The sequence below is a fragment of the Mus pahari genome, chromosome 17, assembly GCF_900095145.1.
Source record: "Mus pahari chromosome 17, PAHARI_EIJ_v1.1, whole genome shotgun sequence".
In the NCBI taxonomy this organism is placed as follows: Eukaryota; Metazoa; Chordata; class Mammalia; order Rodentia; family Muridae; genus Mus; species Mus pahari.
The window spans coordinates 25,169,669-25,191,543 of record NC_034606.1 but is presented as its reverse complement, the minus strand read 5'-3'; the positions used below and the strand labels follow the sequence as shown (position 1 = coordinate 25,191,543).

At 44.2% G+C, this 21,875-nt stretch overlaps 1 protein-coding gene across 1 annotated transcript in view; it reads left to right on the top strand.

Annotated features, from left to right (window-relative positions):
* Positions 1-5: 5 nt before the first annotated feature.
* Positions 6-21,875, top strand: part of Washc5 (WASH complex subunit 5) — a 47,876-nt gene continuing 26,006 nt past the window's right edge. The window contains exons 1-9 of the mRNA XM_021216440.2: positions 6-147; positions 7,069-7,374; positions 8,220-8,365; positions 9,056-9,140; positions 10,025-10,125; positions 12,498-12,690; positions 15,179-15,331; positions 17,446-17,559; positions 19,324-19,495. Coding sequence (XP_021072099.1) covers positions 7,189-7,374; positions 8,220-8,365; positions 9,056-9,140; positions 10,025-10,125; positions 12,498-12,690; positions 15,179-15,331; positions 17,446-17,559; positions 19,324-19,495 — 1,150 coding nt within the window. The 5' untranslated portion in view covers positions 6-147; positions 7,069-7,188. The remainder of the gene's footprint in view (positions 148-7,068; positions 7,375-8,219; positions 8,366-9,055; positions 9,141-10,024; positions 10,126-12,497; positions 12,691-15,178; positions 15,332-17,445; positions 17,560-19,323; positions 19,496-21,875) is intronic.

Below are 21,875 nucleotides of genomic sequence, written 5' to 3'. Positions count from 1 at the left end.
CCCTCGGTCACGTGACGGGCTAGGGAAAGCCAGGACAGAAACCCGGGTCCCGGCAGTTGACGATCTGCGGCCCTCTAGGGGATCCTTGGGGCGGGAGAGGGGGACCGGGAAGCCCAGTCCTCGCGGCCAGCGTTGGACGGCTGACAGGTGAGTCGGAGGCGGGCCTGCGGATTCGAGGTCCGTTCCTTCCCCCGTGGGCCACGTCCGGTACTGTCCCCGGAGCCACCGGGAAAACCTAGGGCTTGCAGGGTTGGGGTTGCACGCCTGATGTTCACCTACGCCTTCATGGAAATCGCTCTTGCATGCTTCTTTGAAGCTTTTGGGGTGGTGCTCAGCTACTTGGCCCATAGCTGAGCTTGCAAGTTTCTCGGAGCGGTGCCTTGCTAATGTAACTGATCTTGCACTTAACTCTCCAGAAAAATCAAGTAGTCAACTGGAGTGAGGGTGGGCTAGAGGGGGTTGAATAAAAGTCCTGTCGCTCACTGTGAGTTTTTGCAAGTCGTTCCTCTACACCCTAGTCCCCCTCACCTGAGACATGGTGCCATAGTCCTTGTATTGGGGGCATGTGGTTCTACTGGGTCCTGATTCTTCTTTGATAGGAAAATTAAAAGTTGGACTCATAAAAAAGAAAGAAAGAAAGAAAGAAAGAAAGAAAGAAAGAAAGAAAGAAAAGTTGGACTCTTGATTTCTATATATAGATGAGGGATAGTGAAGGGGTTTTATTACCTCTATCCACAGCCAGGGACAATTTCCTTAGGTCAGCTCTTCTCACTTGTGGGTTTCATGACCCCTTTAGCAAACCTGTTTCCATAAACGTTTACATTATGATTCTTAACAGTAGCAAAATTACAGTTACGAAGTATCAACGAAAATAATTTTATGGTTGGGGTCACCACGACATGTATTAAAAAAAAGGTCAGGAAGGAAAGTTGTCAGGGCTTGAGAGATGGGCCCAGTGGCTAAGACTGTTTTTACTGAGGCCCCGGATTCAATTCCAAGTACCCATGTGGTGATTCTCAGCTATCTATAACTCTCAAGTCCAGGAGACCCAACACCCTCAGACATCCATGTCGGCAAAACACCAATGGACACAAAATAAATATAATTTTAAAAATTCATGAATCAGACTGGAGTGATCCAGCTTATTCCAGGACTTTTCTGGGACAGCACCCATTATGGATTTGAGGTCGCTTTCTTTAGGGATCCGAGGATTTGTGAAAAGAGAAAAAAATCCATCTTCTTTTGTACTCTACACTTTTAATTTACTAAAGATATTTTGTTCTGTACTTCCTGGGTAACAGGATACCATTCTTGAAAACATGTTCCTTTGACAAGGGGTTCTTCCTATTTAAAAAAAAAGTTACATGCCAAGATCCTAAAACTAAAGCTGTCACACGTTGTAACCTATAAAATAATATTAAGAAGGGAATTAAGATCTGTGGTTCTGTTCCATGCCATTAGCAATTCAATTCAACCCAGAGTGAGAGTACTGGCATTTGCAAGTGTTCTTTGTCCTTTTAGTGAAAGACATCTCCAAAAGAATGATTTAATGTAACTTCTTTTACAATGTTTCTTAAGCCCCATTCAAGAAAGGCTCAACTTATATTAGCCTTTTTAAAACTCACTTCTCCACATCACATCTTGTAAAGTTCATTACTTTTGTCTTAAATGGTTACATGATTAAGCATCTATAAGGATGGTCATTTGATTCTATGACTCTGAGCCAGTTTAGAAAATATTCTAGTGAAATAAGTTTCATGGAAAATATAACTAGTCCTGGCTAGATCTATTATGGCATAGTGCGCCTAGATGTGGTAATGTCACTAAGCGGTTTATTCTTTCATTTGATATTGTCTTGACATTAGTCTTCACGATGTAGCAGGACACTTGCGTTGTGAGCGATTTGTTTTAAACTGTGTTCTTCATGAGGTAGGAGAGATTGAAAGCTATGATACTTCACTAAAGAGTGAAATTGTAATCGGTGGGTTTTTATATTAAAAAGTTCTGTAAAAACACTTGCTATAATGCAAGTTTAGATAAGGCAATCACCATAGTTAAAAACGATCCATGTGTTTGTTGAACAATTACTAAATATATTTGATTATTTCCTTATGCCTTTTTAGAGTAATCATTCAGTTTGTTTGTTTGTTTATATAGAATACTATTTTGAAGCTTTAGCTAGCCTGGAGCTTACTGTGTACACAAGGGTGGCCTCAAACTCATAAGACTCTGTTGGCCTTTGGAGTGCTGGAATTAAAGGGGTGTGCCCCATAACCAGCCTTGAAGTACGATCTTAAGGAACAAGCCACACAAGTCTTGATTTACATCATCATCTCAAGCCTGATCTTCCCTAAGTATGTACATGCAGCTGCAGGGTCTGTCTGTCTGTCTGTCCGTCCCTTGGGAGGGATGGGGAAGAGGGCAGGTCTCACTGCTTTGCTGTAAGCTGTGTCCTCTAGGATCCGACAGCCTGCACTGTGGTAGTATGTACAACTAGGCAGCAGTTGTGCCTACTAGTCATAGCTTGGCCCTTGCTTTGTGAGGGTCGGGTTTTATCCTAACTTTGGTCTCCAGAGGACTTCAGTATGTCATCATTTTACCCCTTGTGGATTCTTTTCTCCCTTTTCCTCTCTCATTTCCCATGTCAAGCCATATCGGCACAGGAAAATGGAATTGCCCTAAAGCTCACTTTTTACTTAGCAGTGTCGTTTAAGAAGCAGATATCACTGAGAATACTAAAAACACTTGCTAAGAATGTGTACCATAATGTGTATTACTGGGTTCCCTAGTGAACCAGGCAGCTGTAGTGACCTCCCAGCATCCTTTGCTTGCAGACCAGATGCAGACCACCTCCATTAGCTCCTTGTCTACCTCTTTCTTTTTTTTTTTTTTTTTTTTTTTTGGTTTTTCGAGACAGGGTTTCTCTGTGTAGCCCTGGCTGTCCTGGAGCTCACTTTGTAGACCAGGCTGGCCTCGAACTCAGAAATTTGCCTGCCTCTGCCTCCCTAGAGCTGGGATTAAAGGCATGCGCCACCACGCCCAGTCCCTTGTCTACCTCTTCTTCACTCTGCTCCAGACACCCTAGGTGTCCTACTGTTCCTTGGCACTGTCTCTGTTACTTTTCTACTGCTGTGGAGAGGTACCATGACTAAGGCAACTTACAGAAGAATTTATTGGGGGCTTATGGTTTCAGAGGGTGAGTCTATGATCATGGTGGCAGAGAGCGTGACAGCAGGCGTGGTGCTTGAGCAACAGTTGAGGACTTACATCCTGATCCAAGGCACAAGGCAGAGAAAGAGAGAGCTAATTGGGCAGGGTGGAGTTCTTCAACTGTCCACCCCAGTGACACACCTCCTCCAAAAAGGCCACGTTTTTAATCCTTCCCAAACAGTTCCACCACCTGGGGATCAGGAATTCAAATCAATGATTAGTCAAACCACACGCACAGCTGCTCTGTGTCTGCCTTCAGACCTCTGGACTGACTTATAAGCTGTGGCGTAGAGTACCTTTCTCGTGGGTCTGACCATTATCTATTGATGTGGAACTAATATCCCCACAGCCTACTAACTTAAGATTCTCATTCCCCCACCCCATACACAGGGGGGCACATGTACACATATTTATCTCATCTGAAGACATAATTACAGATGAGAATTCACTTTCAACCTCCCTGGTGGAACTGATGGCAGGGCTCGGGGGCTCTGTCTCAAAGGCCTTCGCACAGGACTCTTGCCACACTCTTGCTTTCCCAGAACTAGCAAGCTAGAGAGAGAGAGAAGCTAAGCCAGAATGCAGTTTTTTGTAATCTTGCTTCTGAAATGGTAGCTGTGGTTGCTGATGAGTCTTTGTGGGAGAGACTCCCTAAGTCATCCCCTACTCAAGGGAAGGAGCATATCCAGGGCATGAGTACCAGGAGGTGGGGGTCACTGGGCACCATCTAGAAGTGGGAAAGCAGCCGTAGATACCCCCTGCTTGTTCCCTCTCCTCCCTTCGATCTCTTTTAAGATCCCATCTTATCAGAATTACTCTATGTACTCCAGCATGTGTTCCATTTTTTTCATTTTTTATTAGATATTGTCTTCATTTACATTTCAAATGCTATCCTGAAAGTCCCCTATACTCTCCCCCCACCCTGCTCCCCTACCCACTCACTTCCACTACTTGGCCCTGGCACTCCCCTGTACTGGGGCATATAAAGTTTGCAAGACCAAAGGGCCTCTCTTCCCAGTGATGGCCAACTAAGCCATCTTCTGCTACATATACAGCTAGAGACACAAGCTCAGGGGGTACTGGTTAGTTCATATTGTTGTCCCACCTACAGGGTTGCAGACCCCTTCAGCTCCTTGGGTACTTTCTCTAGCTCCTCCATTGGGGGCCCTGTGTTCCATCCTATAGATGACTGTGAGCATCCAATTCTATATTTGCCAGGCACTGGCATAGCCTCACAAGAGATAGCTATATCAGGGTCCTTTCAGCAAAATCTTGCTGGCATATGCTATAGTGTCTGTGTTTGGTGGCTGATTATGGGATGGATCCCCTGGTGGGGGTGTTCCATCTTTTAATCAGGTTTTTCTTTACATGATTTATCAAAGCCTGTATGTGTTGGCTAACTTATATCTCCTTCTCTCAGAAGTGTATAGACATCATGATAACTGGAGCTCAGGGTCCTTCACTACTGTATCTTCAGATCCTAAAACAGTGCTTGGCCTGTAGCTAAGGCCACACTATTAAATTATTTATCAGTTGAGTCGAGTATTAGAAGGCTAATGTGAAAGTAGAGGTTGTCATTTTTCAAAATGTTTTATTGATTCTTTGTGAATTTCACTTCATGTATCCCAGTCCCACTCATCTCCCATGCTCTCACATTCGCCTTTTGTTCCTACAACCCCTCCTCTGAAACACAGAGAGAGAGAGAGAGAGAGAGAGAGAGAGAGAGAGAGAATAGAGAAACATCTCATTGTGGAAGCCGTAGTGTGTCCCACAGTAAGTATATCCTTCTGTCCACACATTTTCACTTGCAGATGTTCATTGCAGTGAGTCATTGGTCTGGTTCAAGGTCTCTGACCTCTGTGGCACCATCAGTGTTGGATCCTCACTGGGACTTCTCCTGGTTATCCTATTGTTGTTCTGTGGCCATTGACAAAACTTCAATGAGGTTCTTCACTCAGAAACCCCAGAAGTATCAAATACATTTGGTTTTTTATTTTATTCTTCATCTCCCTAACTGTTGATAGCAACACAAAGGGATGTACAAATGTGAGGACCAGTAAACGCTCCTGATGCTGAAAACGAAGCTGGCTTCCTAGAAGGCAATGGCTGACGATGTAGCTAAGTGGGTACAGCTTGTGGCTCGCCCCTTTTCCGTGCCCATCGGTCGGTTAGGCTGTTGCTTTCTTCATCTACTTTCAAGATCCTTTAAATATTTCTGAACTCAATCCTCCTGTCCACCTTCTCGTTTCAAAACTGACTTCCAAATTACTTGTCCTAGAAAAGGTTTTAACTGTTATTTTCTAAAGTGTCTTTTTTTTTCTTTTTTTTTATAGCTTCATGGTGACTTTCTCAAACTCTAGCTTCCTAGAACTCGGACCTACGCAGCACCACCCAGCATTGTCTGCACCCTGACCCAGCAGTAGTCAGGAAAGGGCCCAGCCTGTCAAGCAGATGGCCGTCCCCCTGTTTATCCTGACCGCACTCTCTAGCACTCCATCTTTTATGATTCTTTTCTCTGGGTCTTCCTGGTCAGCGTAGTGCAGGCTGCTCATAGGGGCAGAGATCACTTATCGTCTTCATACTCACTCACTCTCCATGCAGAGTAACACTGTTTACCTCCTATATATTTACTGCAGATTTCCTCAAGACCAGTGTGGTGGTTTGAGTAAAAATGTCCCCCATAGGTATGTAAAGGGTGGCATTATTAGGACGTGTGGCCTTGGAGGAAGTACGTCACTGGAGGCAGACTCTGATGTTTGAGAAGCTCAAGCTGTGTCTTCGCTGCAGCACCGTGTCTGCCTGCACGCTGCCATGCTTCTCATCAGGATAATGGACTGAACCTCTGAGGTGTATGGCAGCTCCAATTAAATGCTTTCCTTTATAAACATTGCCATGGTCATGGTGTCTCTTCACAGACATAGAAACCCTAACTAAGACAGCTAATCAGCCTCCACTCTTTAATGTTTCTGGCTTCACATCAAAATTATCATGGGGATTTCTTATAAAAAATGATGCTTAAGGCTGCCTCCACCCTACATTGCAGAAACACTAAGGTTCTCAGTGATTATGTTACACCGCCAGACTTGTGAGCCCCTGCACTTGTGAAACACTGCACTGGAAGGCAGGTGCTTAAATATCTTCACCGCCAGGGCTGGAGAGATGGCTCAGTGGTTAAGAGGTCTTGAGTTCAATTCCCAGCAATCACCTGCTAGCTCACAACCATCTGTAGTGGAATCCGATTCCTTCTTCCCATGTGCATGAAGACAGAGCACTTACATACATAAAATATTTGAATAAGTAAGTCTTTTAAAAAATCGTCACTGCCATTATTGCAAAGAGGTACTCGGAACAGAGTGGTTGGGTAAGAAGATGGATCCTTTTGCCTTCGAGAACTTTTGGGAAGAATGACCTGTTAAGCACAATTGCAGTAGTTTGTGTGCTGGGCAACCACTCATCCCTAGTGTACTGGAATAAAAGAGAAATGAGTAGTTGATTTTGCTTACATTCTGGGTGCTTACATGCTGAATTATGTATTTTTAGAACAGTTTGGTTTAGTACTGATAAAACATCTCCACAAGAGTATGGAAACTGGTGTCTAAAATTGTATTTTATTTTTTGTTTATGCAAATGTGTGTGTGCACATCTGTATATATGTTACAGGGGTGGGTGGGCAGTGCCCATGGGAGCCAGGGAGGGTACTGTATCCTGTGGAGCTGGAGTTCCAGGTGTGACTTTTGTAGGTACTAGGAATGCTGCAAGAACAGCAAGCACCGTGAAGCCATATCTCCAGCCTATCTATTTCAAAAGAACATACACACGTTGCTTTAAAAATTGCTAACTTATCTTTTTTTCATATAGGTTCTTTAATGGAGCAGCCATTTGTCCTACAGATCTGGCTTCACGTCATGATCCACCAACCCCAGCTCTGAAGTCAGTCATCCCCACCCTTCAGGTGTGGAGTAGCCAGTCACTCTCACCATGTTGGACTTCCTGGCCGAGAATAATCTCTGTGGCCAGGCGATCCTGAGGATCGTCTCCTGTGGCAACGCCATCATTGCCGAGGTGCTGCGGCTCTCTGAGTTCATTCCTGCTGTGTTCCTGCTAAAAGACCGGGCTGACCAGCAGAGATATGGGGACATCATCTTTGACTTCAGCTACTTTAAGGTGCTTTCCCTGTGACCTTGGTATTTCATGGCCTTGGTATTCCTGACCTTTTTACAAAAGCAGCTTTTCTCTGGGAGCCATGAAGCTTGAAGTGGCCCAGTAATTTCAGAGCGTTAAAAAGACAGCTTTTCAACCAAAGTTAACATCAGGTCCTAACTTGAAAATCAAGAGAAGGAAAGGTACTGTGTAGGAAGACCTAGTGGAGTATAAACCAATTAAAGAAAGCAACCTGTACTTCATGCCTTTTACCTTGAAACACAGTTAAAAGCGTGCTCATCTTGGTTGCGATTCACCCAGAGGGATTTTGATTGTAGGCTTCCATTACCACCTTACTGTTTGGTGTTCTGCCTTAATTTTGTTAGAACCCTAGAGTGGGCTAGAGAGACGGCTCAGCAGTTAAGAGCACTGACTGCTCTTCCGAAGGTCCTGAGTTTGAATCCCAGCAACCACATGAGATCTCTTCTGGTGTGTCTGAAGATAGCTACAGTATACTTACATATAACAATAAATAAATCTTGAAAGAAAGAAAGAAAGAAAGAAAGAAAGAAAGAAAGAAAGAAAGAAAGAAAGAAAGAAAGAAAGAAAGAACAATAGAGCACAGCCAGGCATGGTGGCGCACGCCTTTAATCCCAGCACTTGGGAGGTAGAGGCAGGCGGATTTCTGAGTTAGAGGTCAGCCTGGTCTACAGAGTGAGTTCCAGGACAGCCAGGGCTACACAGAGAAACTCTGTCTTTAAAAAACCAAACACCAAGAAGACCCATAGAGCCCAGTTTTAAGGCCCCTGGACATGTTTGCAGAGAATGCACCATTGCTGACTTTAACACAAGTGTGCTTTCCTTCTCAGGGTCCAGAGTTCTGGGAGAGCAAACTGGAAGCCAAGCCTGAGCTGCAGGATTTAGATGAAGAATTTCGGGAAAACAACATAGAAATTGTGACCAGATTTTATTTAGCCTTTCAAAGTGTGCATAAATACATTGTAGACTTAAACAGGTATGGATGAATTTTGTAACAGCTTATTCTGGTAGAATGGCAGGGTCAGGACCCGGCAGAACATGTCTGCCTTTCTCAGTTCTGAAGTTACCTCAGCCATGCTGTGCATAGCTATAGCTTCGTTATAATCTCCCATTCCTGTGACAGGCCAGAGTAAACTTCCTTGACTGGGTCATGCAGCCTTCAGCCCTTCAGTTTGTGATCCTGTCCTAACACTTCAGATGTGAAGTTAATTCATAAACTAACATTTGTGTTATGTTATGTTAAGATAGGCTTTCACTGTGTTGCACAGACTAGTGCGGAATTTACAATTCCCCTGCCTCTGCCTCTGTAGTAAGTGGGAGGACAAGTTCCACCAGGCCCGGCCTGCTCATAGTGCAGCTGTCAGGGTTTACCAATTCATTGAGCTTTGGCCGCTATTTCATGTTCCTGTGCCATGGCTTCTGAGCACCTCTGTATTGTAATTAAAGGGGAGGGAATATTCCTTTGATTTGGACCAGCCATAAGTGTGAACCTGTGGCCCCAAATCACCATGCTCTCCAGCACATAAGACACTGCAGTTCACAAGCACAGCAAGGGCTAGAGAAACTGAAGCCAGAATGCCTGCTGGCCTGCCTTCTTTTCAGAAAATCTTTCCTCCCTCAGAGATGTTGAGTTCTGTTACGATGCTACTTGGCATTTCACTTCTAGATACCTCGATGATCTCAATGAAGGAGTTTATATTCAGCAAACCTTAGAAACTGTGCTTCTCAGTGAAGATGGAAAACAACTTCTAGTAAGTACCACGACTATAAAGTACCTGTTCATATGAGCCAGGCAGTGGTGGCACACGCCTTTGATCCCAGCACTTGGGAGGCATTTCTGAATTCGAGGTCAGTCTGATCTACAAAGTGAGTTTCAGAACAGCCATGGCTACACAGAGAAACCCTGTCTTGGAAAAAAAAAAAAAGAAAGAAATGACTGGGTGTGGTGGCACTTGACTTTAATCCCAGCACTTGGGAGAGAGAGGCAAGTGGATCTCTGTGAGTTTGAGGCCAGCCTGATCTACATAGCAAGTTTCAGGACTGCCAGAGCTAAATAATAAAGATAATAAAGAGACCTTGTCATGATGATGATGATGATAATCAGCATCAATATATACAGAATACCACTGCTAAAAGAAAATAGCCTGGTAATTACTTTCTGAGCTTAGAATGTGTGAGGAGTATTAAATGAATTTACTAATGGGTCACGTTAGGTTATGATCTTCCTACATGTCTATCTTTTTATTTATTTATTTATTTATTTATTTATTTTGCATTTGACACATCGAACTGGTGATCATTTAAGAAATGTCTGTTAGAACCAGTGTGGTGGCCTTATCTGTAGTCCCAGAACATTGGAGGTAGAGCTAGGACGTGTACTTCAAGGTTACACTTATACATAGAATTGAGATTCCATTCTGGTATCTCTAGCAAAAGAATCACATGAATTAAATTTTATTTCGAGTTAATTTTTAAAGCCCGATCTGCACAGTTATTAAGAGTTCTACAGAAACACATAATCTAAATACAGCTTTCAGGAGGAATGTGGCCAGAGTGGTCATTTGTACCACTGTGAATGTCACTCCTTGAAGACAGGTAGCCTTGTGAGCTTGGCCTTTGTCCTTTTTCTTCATAGTGTGAAGCCCTGTACTTATATGGAGTTATGCTGCTTGTCATCGACCAGAAGATTGAAGGAGAAGTCAGAGAGAGAATGCTGGTTTCTTACTATCGATACAGGTATTCCCAGGCTAGCCTGGACCCTCCCTGCCCTCCCCCGCACCATGCTGCTATGGATGGAGTACATTGTGTGTTCCTGTAGTGTTGAGAGTGGTGGCCTGTGGGGATGCTAAGTACACCTGAAAGAATGTAGCTGTTACCTGTTTGTGTTTTCTAATTAGCAGATGACATTCCATGAAAACTATATACTCCATGTGAAATGCTGTATCTAAGATTTGGCAGTGGAGAGACAGTTGTGGCCATGATGCTGATGCAGTTACCATGGAAGACAGGAGTCTGAACTCCTGAATGCTTTAGGCTGAAGATAGATTAAGGAATTTTGAAGTTCTTAACAAATGTCCTTTTGCTTTGGAAGTTTTCCTTTTAGTTTTCAAACAAGACCCCTTGGCACATGTGAGAAAACGGAGGAGCTTTCTGTTGTCATCCTGATGTGGATGGCTGAAAGCTATCATTCTGAATTAGGTTAAAAGTGTATTTTCCCCCCAGACATGTATAGACACAGAAATAGCATCCCAGGTCTTGGGCTACATGAGTCGGTGCAAAGCTGTGTGACTACAGGAGGTAGAGTCACAAGGAACCACCTTGTAAGCTTTTTAATTTAGCACCTCCCATACAACCTTTCAGTCTTTTGAAGAAATGTGTCCAAAAAAATAGATACATGGGGCTGGAACAGTGGCTTAGCAACGGTTAAGAGTGTTAGCAATCTTCTAGAAGACCCAAGTTTACTTCCCAGTGTCCACATCAGGCAGCTCACAATCATATATCACATACATCACAACCACATATCATTCTGGCTCCAGAGGATTCAGTACCCTCTTTTGACCTCTACAAGCAACTGCACACATGTGGGGATATATATATATATATATATATATATATATATATATATGTACATGTACACACACACGCACACATGCACACACACACATGCACACACACACATGCACACACACAAATAGTGCAGTTAAGTCTTAAAAAACAACCCAAGTGGTGTTAAGTGCAAAGTATATATACAAGGGAAATAAACAATCCTGAATACAAATTAAATGTCAGAAATCATCTCAGGGAAGGAAGGAATGGTCAGTGAACAGGGGCCATTTATAGATTAGGATGAGTGTCTGATGAGTAGAATAAGCAGGAGTGGGCAGTGAGACAGAGGGACTTTCTGAGCATATTACACTGTCTATACCACTTGCTAGCGCTCTGCCTCCTCTGCAAATTCCCCTCAAGCTGCTCATCTGGCCATTTCCACTTTATCACTTCTGAAGGGATTGTCCACTGCTGCAGATCATTCACTCACTCATGTCCATTTGACAATTCACTGTCCTGCATCCATGTTTGAGAAGTGACATATGAGTCACCTCTGGGCCTTTTGGAGAAGATCAAGTGTGAAGGTGAAACTTGTGTGGCCTTGCCTCTACTCCTGAAAGCGCCCAGAGAAACAAACACTAAGTGATGTGAGGATGAAGAAAGGAAAAGTGTTTACTCATGGACCTTAGCTTTGAAAACTCTGACTTTGTCCCTGGGGGAATACCACCCCTGGGATGTAAGCTCCGTTGTAAGTGAGACGCCCTTGCAACTCAGTAGTGGTGAAGGAGATCCTGATAGCAGGTATGAGGTTATAGAGGTCCTAGAGAGTTTTACTAGATCCCTACAGCTACAGAGTAAAAAGCCACATTAACATAATTTTTAATTTGTAAAATATTGGCTGAGTTTCATATTCTGTATCCATAATTCTAAAATCCAAGAAACTCTAAAAATAACTATATAACCTTAAGTGTGCTGATGCACACCTGTGATCCCAACACTTGGGAGGCAGAGGCAGGAGTATTGCTAGTGTTTGAGGCTATTCTGGACTACATAGTGAGACCCTGTCTTAAGAAATCCAGGTCTACACACACACAATCTATACACACATGCATTTACATACACATTTACACATGTACTCTGCATAACTTATTTGGCAGTTAGACCTGAACCTGAAATCATTTGGAGTCAAGGACTACCTAGAACAAATGTGGGTTTTCTATTATCTTCATTTATCATATTTATATAAGGTAATTTTACTCTTAATTATTATTATCATCACTCTTGAGGCACCAACTCAAACCCTGCTGTGACTTCTATAGTGTATTCCAAACACTGTATTGCTTGCTTTTATATTTGGGAAGTATGATGAGACAAGTACAGCTCCAAGGACTTGGAAAGTGGCTTGTAGACCTTACAGAGAACAAAACTTCAAATGCATCCTTTGACTGTCAGCTCACATGGGCCCATTGTGGTCTCTGCATGGAGCCCTTCCCTCTTAGACTTAGGGATTTCTAATGTGTGCTTTCGTCCATCTTATGTCTCCTCTTGTGAACTTGACTCAGTGCTGCTCGGTCCTCTGCTGACTCAAACATGGATGATATCTGTAAGCTGCTGCGAAGCACAGGATATTCCAGCCAGCCAGGAGCCAAAAGACCACCCAACTATCCTGAGAGCTATTTCCAGAGAGTGCCTATCAACGAGACCTTCATCAGCATGGTCATCGGACGCCTGAGGTCTGATGACATTTACAACCAGGTAGGAACCAGAGGGCCTTCATAACTTAAAAGATAGTGTCTTAGTTAGGGTTTTACTGCTGTGAACAGACACCATGACCAAGGCAAGTCATAAAAACAACATTTAATTGGGGCTGGCTTATAGGTTCAGAGGTTCAGTCCATTACCATCAAGGTGGGAGCATGGCAGCATCCAGGCAGGCATGGTGCAGGCGGAGCTGAGAGTTCTATGTCTTCATCCAAAGGCTGCTAGTGGAAAACTGACTTCCAGGCAACTAGGGTGAGGATCTTAAGCTCACACCCACAGTGGCACACCTACTCCAACCAGGTCACACCTATTCCAACAAGGCCACACCTCCAAATGGTGCCACTCCCTGGTCCAAGAATAGAAAAACCATCACAGATGGAATTTCCCCTTTTCCTCTGTTACTCCTTTTCATTTTTCTTCCCTCCAGTGAGTCAAACAGCGCGTTGAAACTATTTTTTTTAAGCTTTTGAATAGAGGTACAGGGTCAAGGAAAGGAACTATTAAGTGTGGGAGAATCAGAGGTTCTAGAGCAGAGTTAGGATGTGAGCAGTTGGAAAGAAGATGCGTTCTTTCAAGTCATCTGTTCAAGAAACAGTGAGAATGTGCCTGGTATGTTCATTTGTGGGCTAGATGCTGGGGACTCATCACCAAGGAAGGTAGGCTCTTTCCGCACCCTCTCCTAGGGTGGACGTGTAGCTTAGGAAGGAGACATCCACCGCATGGGTGATGTATAGGAACCTGTGCATTAGCTTGGGGAAGCCGGTGCGGCATGCAGCCGTGCTGCCAGGATGACAGCTGATGACAGAGTGGAGCAGAAGGCCAGGCTAGACCACTGGCAGCCTGAGCAGACCCAGAAAGACCCTGCAGCATCTTAAAATTAACTCACATTCCTCACCAGTGTAGACATTGCTTAGAATAGCCTAAAGAGCATTTCTGTGCTGTGGCTTCTCACAGGTTGTGAAACTCTTGCTCCTGTATTGAAAGGACTTACCGTTTGACTTCATTCTGGGGGCAGAGCTGGGGGGAAATGATTTCATATATATCTATATTACTATAAGGTAGGATGTCATTGTCATAGAGCAAACCTGCCCTGGGACAGCTCTTTAGTGACCAGTTCCCTTTTTGTACAATTATATTAAGTATAAATAAGTGTCTTAGTCAGGGTTTCTGTTCCTGCACAAACATCATGACCAAGAAGCAAGTTGGGGAGGAAAGGGTTTATTCAGCTTACATTTCCATACTGCTGTTGATCACCAAAGGATGCAGGACTGGAACTCAAGCAGGTCAGAAAGCAGGAGCTGATGCAGAAGCCATGGAGGGATGTTCTTTACTGGCTTGCCTCCACTGGCTTGCTCAGCCTGCTCTCTTATAGAACCAAGACTACCAGCCCAGAGATGGCACCACCCACAAGGGGCCCTCCCCCCTTGATCACTAACTGAGAAAATGCCTTACAGCTGGATCTCATGGAGGCATTTCCCCAACTGAAGCTCCTTTCTCTGTGATAACTCCAGCTGTGTCAAGTTGACACAAAATTAGCCGGTACAGTAAGACTATTTGATTCTTTTTTTTTTTTTAAATAAAGATTTATTTATTTATTATATGTAAGTACACTGTAGCTGTCTTCAGACACCCCAGAAGAGGGTGTCAGATCTTTTTACGGATGGTTGTGAGCCACCATGTGGTTGCTGGGATTTGAACTCAGGACCTTCAGAAGAGCAGTCGGGTGCTCTTACCCACTGAGCCATCTCACCAGCCCCCGACTATTTGATTCTTAAAACATTGAAAATCAGACACTAGGTGCAGACACTTAGGACTTAATATTTGTTGCCACTTGCTGAGTATTCAGTCTAAGTCAGCCTCACGGTAGGTTTGTTTGCATACCATCTTCTCTGTTGCACATGACAGTCCTGCAGAGTGGCCATCATTCTCTCCACGTTACTGTGGAGGAAGCCAAGACTTGTACACTTTCAGCGGTCCTTTCTAAATCACACTCTTAACAGCAGAGCCACATCTAAAAGCCAAAATAAATAAACAAATCTTTAGGGGGAGAGAGAGAGAGATCACAGGCGAGTGTTCCTTCCTGCATGAGTTTAGGTGAGAGTTCTAGAAGCAACTGTTGAGCTGGGTTAAGAGGAAGCTCCTCGGGATGGTGGAGGACTATCAGCAACTTGATGGGCAGCAGAAAGTGAGAAAACGGTGAGCTTGTTTAGCTGAAATCCATCCGTTCTACAAGATCATCCTTCTGTGAGGAAAGGCAAATGGTGTCAGGGAGCCGTGCAGGAAGGAGACCTTCCCCTGTTTCTGAGAAAATCACTGAATTTCAGTGAAGCCAGGACAGGAAAGGGAGAGAATGCTGTGGGGTTAGATAAGAGGAAAGCCCAGAGTTCACAGCTGCTCTCGGAGGTTATGGTCCCGAAAGCCGGTGAGACTTTAGAAAGTGGCTCTTGGCCTCAGACGTGTGTAGGACCGATGCTGTGTTACAGGTCTCTGCCTACCCTCTGCCGGAGCACCGCAGCACTGCCCTGGCCAATCAAGCCGCCATGCTCTACGTGATTCTCTATTTCGAACCTTCCATTCTTCACACCCACCAAGCAAAAATGAGAGAGATCGTGGATAAGTACTTTCCAGATAACTGGGCAAGTATGCCTCCCCTTCTGTAAGTGTGCCACGTAACTGCCCCCGGGCAAGGGTATTAGACAGAACTGAAACCCAAGCTTAAGACGCAGAGGCGGGGGACCAATTCTCTGCATTATAGTGACTGTAAGGCCAGGTCGGGGGAGTACAGAGATGGGGAGCATCTGGGAGGAATTGGGGAAGAGAAAAACACAAAGTTTATCATGTGAAAGAATTTTAATTAAAAGATTTTTAAACAGAAAAAAACAGAACCTTCTTTTTTTTTTTTCTTTTATTTATGTTTGGGAAAAGATACTAAAAATTTGTACCAGGCAATGGTAGCAAATGCCTTTAATCCCAGCACCCAGGAGGCAGTGGCAGGCTGATACCTGAGTTTGAGGCCAGCCTGGTCCACAGAATGTGTTCCAGGACAGTCAGGGCTACACAAGAGAAACCCTGTCTTGAAAAGAAAACAAAAAACAAAAAGGGAAGGGGGTGGGTGTTTAAATGTTTGAAGAACACATACATAGCCAGGTGACTTATGTATAAAAGAGGGAACAATACCAAAACAACTAGAATTTGCAATGTGAAAGTGCAGCACAACAGTTTGTGGGAAATGAGTAGACCTGCTCTGAAAGGAAGTTCTTACATGAAATTTACTTTCTGGAAAGCAAGATTAAAAGTTAATGAACCGGGTACTGGACCAATGGCTCAGTGGATAAGAACATAGCTCCTCTTATAAAGGACCTGAGTTTGATTCCGAGCACCCACATAGCCGCTCACAACCATTCATAGTTGCAGCTCTAGGAAATCTGACATCCTTTTCTGGTCTTAGTGGGCATCAGGCACACAAATGATACACAGACATAGCTACAGACAAATCACCTATGCACATAACATAATTCATGATTAAAAATCATTTATTGTTGGTTTCAGTAGATTTGTTTGGATGTTCTCAAGAGTCCTTAGTGTCTTTAAAAACTGTGGTGTGTGTGTGTGTGTGTAGTGTGTGTGGTGTGTGTGTAGTTTGTGGTGTGTGTGTAATGTGTGTGGTGTGTGTGTTATTTATGAATGTGCGTATGGTGTGGTGTGTGTGTGGTTGGTGTGTGTGTGGTGTATGAATGTGTATGGTGTGGTATATGTGTGGTGTGTGTGTGGTTGGTGTGTGTGTGGTATGTGTGAATGTATGTGTGTGGTGTGTTTATGTGTGTGTGGTGTGAGTATATGTGTGTATGTGTGGTGTGTGTGTGTGTGTGTGTGTGTGTGTGTAGTGAGTCATACACAAATGCCAGGGATCAAATTTAAATGGCCAGGCTTGCATAGAAAATGCCTTTTCAGGCTGGTGAGATGGCTCAGCGGGTAAGAGCAACCGACTGCTCTTCTGAAGGTCCTGAGTTCAAATCCCAGCAACCACATGGTAGCTCAAACCATCCTTAACGAGATCTGACTCCCTCTTCTGGAGTGTCTGAAGATAGCTACAGTGTACTTACATATAAATAAATAAAATCTTAAAAAAAAAAAAAGAATTCTTTTAAAAAAAGAAAAAGAAAAAAAGAAAATGCCTTTTCTCACAGTCATCTTGCCAGCCCATCATTGACTTTTTTTTTTTTTTTTAAAGATTTATTTATTTAATGTAAGTACACTGCAGCTATCTTCAGACACTCCAGAAGAGGGCATCAGAACTCCTTATGGATGGTTGTGAGCCACCATGTGGTTGCTGGGATTTGAACTCAGGGCCTTCGGAAGAGCAGTCGGATGCTTTACCTGCTGAGAGCCATCTCACCAGCCCCCATCATTGACTTTTAAGAGCATAAAAACAACTGGGAAAACTAAACAGCCATGATGGTGTCCTAGAGAGACCTCTAGCTCAAAAAGCAAAAGGAAGAGAAAAGGAAAAAAGTGTTTCCTCTAATTAGTGACTGCTTTTCTCTTCCCTGTAACCTAACCTCAGCGTTTGAAAGAGAATGTTCACTTCAGATGCTCTATCTTGTCACTCCTACTCCCAAGAGTTCTGCCTTGTGTTTATTCGCAGAACCCTAGGTTTCCCTGACATGAATTCAAACGTTCCATTGGCCCACCCCTTTCTTTGATGGCAGTAGATGCTGGGCAAATACTGAGTGACTCTCTCCTCTCTCAGGTAATCAGCATTTACATGGGCATCACTGTTAATCTAGCTGATGCATGGGAACCTTACAAAGCTGCAAAGACTGCTCTCAACAATACCCTTGACCTCTCAAATGTCAAAGAACAGGTAGGTGTGGACGAAGCAGAGTGAGTAACTGGGTATCAAGCCCGGTACAAGGAAACAAGCCAGGTACACTTCCTTTGGAATTTGGGAAATGTATTCCTAGCCTTCTTACTGCAGAACTCAAAGGTAAAATGTACATCAGAGCTAAGTACAGGTTTTAAACTTGAGTGGCAGAGGAAATTAGAGACAAGGTCACAGGTGACTGTTTCCTGAGTGAAGCCCATGTCCTGGGAATAGACCTAGCTGGCTTGATGTTTTAGCAGTAGATGAAGGCTGCGATGAAACTGTAGTTAGGTCATACCCTCTGGTGTGCGGGTGGTTTATTTAAGCACAGACTCTGTGTACTTGTTTCTGAGTCACATGGCTATATTCTTTCTTTTTTTTTTTTTTTTTTTTTCAATTTTTTTATTAGGGGCTATATTCTTAAGATAACCAGGCAGGAACGAATAGCTGAGTATACAGGAATTTAAATAAAATATTCAAGTGTGTACTTAATATTTCTCCTACCTGTCTTTCTGGGTCATTGTTTCCACTATACATAGAACAAGATTGGCTCCAAAACCTCTGTTGGGTTTTGTCCAAGTAAATTGAATCCCTTAAATAATGCATGAAATGATTTCGCTGTTGGCCCTCAATGGAAAGTGGCATCGATGCTTACTGAAGTCAGACCATTCATTTTTCATTACTCAAATTCCTTTCCAATTCTGCATTTTCTCATTTATGACATTGTAAGAAGTTTCTTCCAAGTGTTAAATCAACTTGACGGGTTGACTGATTAGCAAGATTTAACATTAGACCTTTACTGTACTAAATTCAAATGACCAGGAAAATCACAATGTTGATCTGCCGAGATGCACTTTTTATTAAGCTTCATCTCATCGTTTGTCAGGGTGTGGTGACCCCAGCACTCAGAAGGCTAAGCCAGAGCTGCTGTGAGATCAGGGTCAGCCGGGGCTGGACAGCAAGACCCTGACTTAGAAGGCCAAACAAAAGTCTGATCTTTTGAACGTGACTGCATTGTTCTGCAGTTGCCAGCCACACCGGAACAGGCGATTGGGCCTCTGGTTTTGTGCTTCTTTTCTGTCCAAGTTAAAGCCAGCATAGTGGCATGCACCTTTAATCCCAGCACTCAGGAGGCAGAGGCAGGTGGATCTCTGTGAGTTCAAGGCCAGCCTGGTCTACAGAGTGAGTTCCAGGGCAGCCAGAGCTATGATGAGACCCTGTCTCAGAAAGAAAAAATAATAATAAAGGGATCAGAGAGACCACCCAATCCAGTTTGGCCTTGGGCAAAGCAAACCGTATACCAGAGGATAAAAGCAGCAGCGTTCAGTCACTGCAAACTGAAGTCTGCGGACAGTATTCCTTTTTCAACGGCTCCTGAAACCAGGCTTGGGGGCACACACCTTTAATCTGAGCACTCTGGAAGCAGAGGCAGATGGAGCTCTTTGAGTTCAAAGCTAAGCTTCAGCCTGGTCTACATACCAAATTGCAGGCTACATAATGAGACTCTCGTTTCAAAAAAAAAGTTTTAAAAAGTCCGGTGAACCAGTCGCCCTTGGTGCTGTAAGTATAGTCCATGTTATTTCCTCATATAGAAATGATGGGATAAAACTGGGGGTGGGAAAGGAAGGGAGGGAGGGAGGGAGGGAGGGAGGGAGGGAGGGAGGGAAGCTTGCGCTTGTCAGGGGATTCAACTGAATATAATTCACTTTCAAGATATCTCTCCTTCCATCTAATTCCAGCTTGTTAATTTTTTAATTTTCAAAGGCAAGCAGATACGCTAGTGTCAGCGAAAGAGTGCGCGCTCAGGTGCAGCAGTTTCTGAAAGAGGGTTACCTGAGGGAGGAGGTGCTTCTGGACAATATACCCAGGCTGCTGAACTGCCTGAGGGACTGCAATGTAGCCATCCGCTGGCTGATGCTCCACACAGCCGACTCAGGTAATGCCTCCGAGGGGGCCGTTTGTCCCGCCCCACAGAAAGCTCTGCAGAGGTAAGGTCTGGGCCACAGTGCGAGCATTTGGCAGAGTGGCCTACTGCACGAGAGGCAAGCTTACTGCTTAAGCTGGTGATTTTCTGTCAACTTGGAGAGGTCAGCAGTCCACCTGAGTAGATGTCGTTTGTCAGGCACTGGTGGGTAGCTGGGAAAAATAAAGGCTTTGGGCTCTCGTGTTGAAGAAGCCTGTCACTGATCATACTGGTTAGATGGGTGGTGAACATAAAAAAGGAATAAGGGCAGACCTGTGGTAGACAGGGTGATGCCTCTGCTTCCCTTCTGAAAGACGCTCATGCCCTCATCCCCAGAGCCTTACAGGGCTGGGGAAAGCTTAAGGAAGACATTGCTAATCAGCTGACCGTACAGTCAGGAAACTAATCCCAGTAGACTGTAATCAGTCACACACAGCCTTAAATGAGGGAGGCAGTCAGATTAGAGACAGAAGAGCAGCACCAAGCAAATGACTTGCCCAGCCAGTGCTGGCTTTAAAGGTAGAAAAGGCCCAAGCCAGGGCATACAGGCAGCCTTTAAAGACTGAAAGGGGCAAGAAAGGGAACTTCCCCTAATTTAGGGCTATCTACCCTTTCAGTTATGATGTGATGCTGTCATCTTTAAATGTTTGGGCCATAGTCATAGCTCTCCTGGGATATGTGTGACCCTCACACCACAAGTTGGAAATACCCTCTTAACCAGCTAATACTTTGTGGGTTCCAACCCTGCTGACATTTAAAACCAATTTAGTCAAGCAGTGGTGGCACACGCCCTTAATCTCAGCACTCAGGGTGGTGGGGGCAGGCTGATCTCTGAGTTCAAGGCCAGCCTGGTCTACAGAGTGAGATCCAGGGCAGCCAGGGCTACCCAGCATAGTGAAACTGACTCAAAAAACAAAACAAATCAAAAATTCAGTGCATTTCTCTGCCCATATGTACATGGTGTGTGTGTGTGTGTGTGTGTGTGTGTGTGTGTGTGTGTGTGTGTGTGTGTGTTCATGCACATGCACACTTAGGGTCTCCTTCCAGCATTCGGGACCTACAGATTGAACTCAGGTCATCAGGTTATGAGACCAAAGCTTTTACCCACTAAGCCATCTTGTGAGCCTCTGCTGACATCTTCGGTTAGTACAGTGGACCCTACTTCACATTTGCAACCCTAAAACATAAAAACCTAAATTTGTGTTCTTTTAAAAGCTGCTGTTTGTGCTAACCTGTTAGAGCAGCTCCAGGAAATTAACAAAAGGCCCCAGATGGCACATCAGAGTTCCGTGTGAAACTTAGAGTGGGCGCCGCGAGGCCTGAGTCTCTGGTGGGGTAGAGTGGATGGACAGAGAAGTCAAAGATAGCTCCACCAGAAGGCAGGAACTGGCCAGGCTTTTGGGAGGATTTGACTTAATAGATGGGATAGAACTCTGGACCGTAGGTGTGATCAGAATCAGACGTAGAAAATGTGTGCCTTGCTGAGTGGAAGGTTCCTAGGGCAGTGATTTGGTGGTCTCAGCCTCTTCTGGGTCATGGCCTCTTGGAGACCTTCTCTCCACACAGTTTGGTCATCAGCATCAGGACCTTAACACATTGTGTGAAACGCCTCCCCAGGGTCCATGAGCTATGACTTGAAAGCCAGTGATAGAAATCTTAGGAAACAGTAAGACACTTGAGACAGACGCTGAGCACACTCAGAGGTGTTGCTTATTCTTAGCAAATGCTTTGTAAACATTCTTTGACTCATCTAGAACTGCACACTACTACCCCAGGAGTTGTGTGTCCAGCAAGCCCGGAAGCTCCCTGCTTTCTTGTTTGGGCTTTGTTTTTATTTTGTTTTCTGAGACAGTCTTCCCACGAAGTTATGCCTAGTCCCAAAACTGCTATGTAGATCAGTCTGGCCTTGAACCTGTGGTGATCTGCTCAGGAATTAGGATTACAGGACTGTAGAAATCAATATGGAAAATGGCCTCCTGGAGGCTTCACCACATGGTCACCAGAGACACTCGGTAATGCCTGAACTTGCAACAAGGGCCTTCAGTGTCTGCGCATCATCCTGGGCTGCTCAGAGAGGGCTGAGCCAGCAGCGACGCATCTGAGATGCACTGGTTCATCTCGGGACTTTTCACAATGTCTGTTTACTTTCAGATTTTTGTTTCAACTTTATTTGTAGTCTAAATAGCTTTCATTTCTAAGTATTTTTGCCGTATCCTACTTTTTTTTTTATCCTATCTTAATTGGCCCTGTAAACACATCTTGACAAATAGCAATGTTTGTACCTATTTATTTACTATGTATTTTTAAGACAGCATCTCACCCACTGGCCTGGTCCTCAGCTCTGTTGCTCAGT